We start from the raw sequence: 5668 nt of genomic DNA, 5'->3' as shown, positions 1-5668 counted from the left end.
GGAACTCATCAGTGAGTAGGCTTGGCTCTCCATCCAATACTAGCCGGCTAAGGTGGTCGGCAACAAAATTTTCAGCTCCGCTCTTATCTCTAATCTCCAAATCGAACTCTTGGAGTAATAGAATCCACTTTATCAACCTTGGCTTTGCCTATTTCTTCTTGAGCAGGTACTTCAATACAGCATGATCTGAAAATATAATCACTTTAGTGCCAAGCAGATAAGATCTAAACTTTTCTAAAGCAAAAAAAACTGCTAGCAACTCTTTCTCGGTGGTTGAATAGTTGCATTGTGCACTATCAAGTGATCATGATGCATAATAGATAACATAAGAGCTCCTATCGTCTTTTTATCCCAATACCACCCCAACGACGTGATTGCTAGCATCACACATAATCTCAAATGGCAATTGCCAATTTGGAGGTCGGATGATAGGGGCAGAAGTAAGCATATTTTTCAATAAATAGAATGAACTCTTACATACCTCATTGAAGACAAAGTATACCTCTTTTTGTTGAAGTTCACAAAGGGGTCGAGTGATTTTCGAGAAGTCTTTAATGAAACGCCGGTAGAAACCTGCATGACCGAGAAAAGAACGGACCTCTTTAACACTCGAGGGGTAAGGCAAGGATTTTTTGACATCGATCTTTGCCTTGTCAACCTCTATACCCCTTTCCGAGATAACATGACCAAGTACTATACCTTGGTTACCATGAAGTGACATTTTTCATAATTTAAAACCAAATTAGTTTCAATGCACCTCTTTAAAATTTTGGTCAAGTTATCTAAGCATGAACAAAACGAATCACCATAAACTGTGAAATCGTCCATAAAAACCTCAATAATATTCTCTATATATTCTGAAAATATACTCACCATACATCGTTGGAATGTCGCCGGTGTATTACAGAGACTGAAAGGCATCCTCCGATAGGCGAATGTACCGAAGGGGCAGGTGAACATGGTCTTCTCTTAGTCCTCTCTTGCCACCGGTATTTGATGAAAACCTGAATAACCATCCAAAAAACAATAATGAATACGATCGGCTAACCTTTCTAACATTTGGTCTATGAATGGAAGGGGAAAATGGTCTTTCCTAGTCGATGAATTAAGCTTACGATAATCAATACATACTCTCCACCCATTTTGAACATGGGTGGGCACTAACTCACCTTCGGCATTCTCTACCACAGTAATGCCAGTTTTCTTAGGAACTACCTRGACCGGGCTTACCCACTTGCTGTCAGAGATTGGGTATATCATATTAGCATCCAAAAGCTTGAGTATCTCCTTCTTGACAACTTCCATCATCGGTGGGTTCAACCTCCTTTGTGCCTCTCAGAATGGCTTGTACGCTTCCTTTAATAGGATCTTGTGCTGGCAAAGTGAGGGACTAAGGCCCTTGATGTCAGTGATGGTCCATCCAATCACCCTCTTGTGCTCCTTCAAAACATCCACAAGCTCTCTTTCTTCCTTCGGTGATAGTGTCGCAGATATGATCACCGAAAGGGTCTCTTTATCTCCCAAGTAGGCGTACTTCAGATGATGTGGTAGCGTCTTCAACTCTAGCTCGGGTGCCTGTTCAATAGAAGGCAAAAGTCTAGTGTGAGATATAGGAAAATCTATTTTAGAGACTTCATACCTTGGCTTTGGTACTCGCCCTTTCTCCATCCAATACACCAATTCTGCAAAATCATCATCAAGCTTGTACTCTTGGGCAAGCTTCTTCAAATTTCCACTCGTTAAATCCCTGTCTAGAATCACTTCTAACACATCCTCATTAGATAGATCAAACATAGTATCAGATAAAGACTCGATAATATCAACAAAGCATAAAGATGAAACATCACTCGGATATCGCATGACATCATATATATTAAATTTAATCATCTCGTCATCGAATTCCATGGTCAAACTACCACTATGGACATCTATCTTAGTCTTAGAGGTTTTCAAAAATGGTCTACCTAGCAAAAGCATACCGGCCTTGAAGGCATTTTTCTCCTCCATATCTATAACATAAAAATCTTTTGGAAAGACTAATTCATCCACTTGAACAAGCATGTCCTCTAATACCCCTTTAGGATAGACAATAGACCTATCCGCTAGTTGCATTACCATATCGGTTGGCTTTAGGGGCCCTACATCCAAAGATGAGTAGATGGCATATGGCATAACATTAATTGATGCCCCCAAGTCCAACATGGTTTGATTTACCGAGACATTGTCTACCTTACATGGTATGGTAAACATGCCCGGGTCTTTACACTTTGATGGTAACTGTTTTTGCAAAACAGCGGACACATTTTGACTTATGCTTATCTTTTCTTTACCCTTTAGTTTCCTTTTATTCGTACAAAGCTCTTTCAAAAACTTAGCATACCTAGGAACTTGCTTAATTGCATCTAATAAAGTGATGTTTACCTGAACTTTTCAGAATGTGTCAAGGATCTCTTTCTCTTCGTTCTCCCACTTTGTCTTCTCGAACTGGCTCAGGAATGGCGGTGCTTGAACTATCACTTCGGGTGTCTTCTTCTTTGACCCCTCTTCTTTGACATCCTTTGCACCCGAAGTGGATGTCTTGACCTCTAACTCTTCTTCTTCTAACCTTTTCTTTCTTCTTCTTTCCAACCTCTTGAAGCTCCTTTCTGTTTCTCAAAGTGACGACACTTACATTTGCCTTCAGATTCGTCTCCGTTTGAGATGGCAATTTACCCTTGTTTGCTAATTGGTCAACAGTGGCCTGAAGGTCCTGAATACTCGCTTGAGTTTCCTGTTGAAATTTCACCATGTTAGCAGCCATAGACTTAACTATATCCTCTAATGACATACCTGAGCCACTAGGAGCTTGCGGTGACACTTGATGTTGGTGTTGGGCACTCGGCTGAAATGGTGCCTTCGGTTGATGTTGTTGCTGAAAGCCTGGCGGTGCTTGGAATTGTTGAGGTTGAAATTACTGAGGCGGCTGGAATGAACCTCTTTGCTGAAATTGATGACCTTGTCCTTGCCTCAGGGCATAGCTCAGATTCGGATGTTGCCTCCAACCGTGGTTGTATGTGCTCAAGAAAGGGTCGGGAGCCCGATTGCTTGAATTCTGAAAGTTGCCACCCCCAATGGCGTTCACTTGCTTTTTGTCTTCATGTAAAGTCAGGCATTCGTCGGTGGGGTGTGCCACTGATGAGCAAAATCCACATGCCTTGACTTGAGGCATATTACCCATGGCAAGCTGTTTCACAAGGTTAGTCAAATCAGTTATTTTAGTTTCTAAAGATTTAACATGTACCTCACTAACGCCTTGGCCAATGTCACTCCTTACTCCAAATTGCTTGGAGTTTTCCGCCATGGTGTCTATCAAAGTCCTCGCTTAAGTTGGAGTCTTGTTCACTATAGCTCCTCCGCTCACAGCATCCATCATCTTTCTTTCCATCGGTAGCAAACCTTCATAAAAATATTGAATTAGTAATTCATCAGAAATTCCATGTTTAGGATAACTTACACAAAGGCGCTTGAAGCGCTCTCAATACTCGTATAATGACTCAATGTCCTTCTGTTTGATCCCACATATCTCTCTTCTAAGACCGGTGGCTTTGGATGCGAGAAAATACTTGTCAAGGAATGCTCTCGCCATTTGCACCCAAGTGGTGATAGATCCCGACGGTAAGTAAAAAAGTCACTCCCTAGCTGCGTCAACTAGGGAGAATGGAAATGCCTTCAGCTTGAGATTCTCTACCGTCATGCCTTGCGGCTTCATCCCCAAGCATACCATGTGGAACTCGGTCATAAGCTTGTAGGGGTCTTCGTTAGCTAAACCATGAAAACAAGGTAGTAAGTGTACTAAACCAGTCTTAAGTTCAACACTTACCTCTTTTGCCGGATAGGTGATGCAAAGAGGTTGCTCGGCGACGTTAGGTGCTGCCCATTCTCTTAAAGTGCGTTCGGGATTCGCCATTTCCTCTTCAGTCTCGATGACTGATTCTTCTTGCTCAGAATGAGGTTTCTCTTCTTCTTCCTTCGTTTGGTCTTCTGAATCAGATGACAACTCAATATCTTTCTGTTGATCCCAGATCTCTCAATAACACTAATAATCGAGTTAAGAATAACCAAATTATAGTGTTTTTATTGAACAAAGTGATGAACACTCAAGAACAAATTATGAACATTAAAGAACAATCTTGAGCGTCAAAGGTTTCACTTTATTATTAATAAAAACGTAAAAGCGACATTTAGTACAATAGGCCTAATCACCTATTTATACTAGTAAGCTAATTAGAAGATAACTATCTAGTGAGACTATTTAGCTAATCTTCTATTAACAGATAATGTTTATCTAAACTATGGATAAGCTTTAATATTAAGATAAACTTGAAGTGTAGYTGTCGACTTGTCATCTCCAGCTGTCTTYCATGGTATGATGAATCAACCTTATCTTTAAATCTTCATCGTATGCCTCTGGTTGAATTGCTGAAGAATTCTCTAAGTGTTGTTGCCCAGAGGGGCGATGAAGATGCTCTTTCCATCGCATCCCTGGTTGTTCATCGACCCTCTGGTTGTTCTCCAGACTTATTCAATTCTGCCTTGATGTCTTCATCGGTCTTCTGGTTTTTCATCACTTATTGTTTTTCATTACTTTTTCACTTTATGAATTATGGGGTTTAACAATCTCCCCCTAAGTAATGAAAGAACAAACATAAACTAATCTAGGAACAATTGTGAAGAACAAAGACTAATCTAATAGAAAAACATCAAATTCCAAATTTTCATTGGATGATGAATTCTTTACAGTACTGGAATCAAAAGACATCATATGAAGGCAAAAATTTACAACTCATCATGATCTACCTTGAGATATTTCCCAGAAGCGCATGAGCAGCCTTCGATAGCCGATGACTGTCGATATCTCATGGATGATTTGATTCCCTTCTTCTCTGCGCATGTGATTTCTACCAAGTCTTTCTCTGATGACTTTCTGAAACCATTCAAGTGTATCCGATGAATACTTGAATGCCTCAGTTAGTCTGAAGAATTTCTTTGCCCCGAACTCATTCTTGTAAACAAGTCCAAGCTTGGCTTGAGTTAAGACGGAGGTAGATCTCTTCTCATGTAGGCCTGGGAAGTCTTCATTTGGTGGAGCGCAGGAGAGTCTCTCGATGCCTAAGCGAAGAGCAATTTCAAAATCACTCTTGGCTTGATGGTTTACCAGGGTCTCCATTGTCTTCACAACCGCTCTGTTCGCCATCCCAAATTTGATGCCATGATTATGTCGTTGAGCCGTGTATGCATAGATTTCGATCAAGTCATAGGGATTGAGGTTGATGAGGTCATTTTCATCGTACACGTTGATTTGACCATATGCTCTTTCCACTGGGTACTCGAAGTATCATATGGCTCTATTGGCGAAGGTCCTCACTTTTAGATCCATGACCCTCCGTATCCCATCATTTGAGAAGACAGCCTCGGATGCTTGGGTGGTCTGTCTAATAAACCTATGGTGTAGGAGGTCCATGGACTCTGGAGATAAAATCGGAGGATTGATGGTCAAACTTTCATCGCGATCGTGATACAAGTATTGATGGATATTTTCCATCATAATGGGTTCCCTGGGTGGCAACTCTGGACGTCTTCGTAGCGACTCTATGTTCTATATAATTTCATCGACCAGGCTCTGCAGAGG

The 5668-nt window shown here is 41.0% G+C and overlaps 1 protein-coding gene across 1 annotated transcript; it reads right to left on the bottom strand.

Moving 5' to 3' along the window:
- Positions 1-1335: 1335 nt before the first annotated feature.
- Positions 1336-2250, bottom strand: LOC112499934. Its single transcript, XM_025103200.1, has one exon. The coding sequence runs from the start codon at positions 2248-2250 to the stop codon at positions 1336-1338; it is 915 nt and encodes a 304-aa protein (XP_024958968.1).
- Between the last annotated feature and the right edge of the window lie 3418 nt (positions 2251-5668).

Source organism: Cynara cardunculus, assembly GCF_001531365.2.
Source record: "Cynara cardunculus var. scolymus isolate 2C chromosome LG 17, CcrdV1, whole genome shotgun sequence".
Classification (NCBI taxonomy): Eukaryota; Viridiplantae; Streptophyta; class Magnoliopsida; order Asterales; family Asteraceae; genus Cynara; species Cynara cardunculus.
Note: the sequence above shows the minus strand (reverse complement) of the source record. Positions and strands in the feature narration are given on the sequence as shown.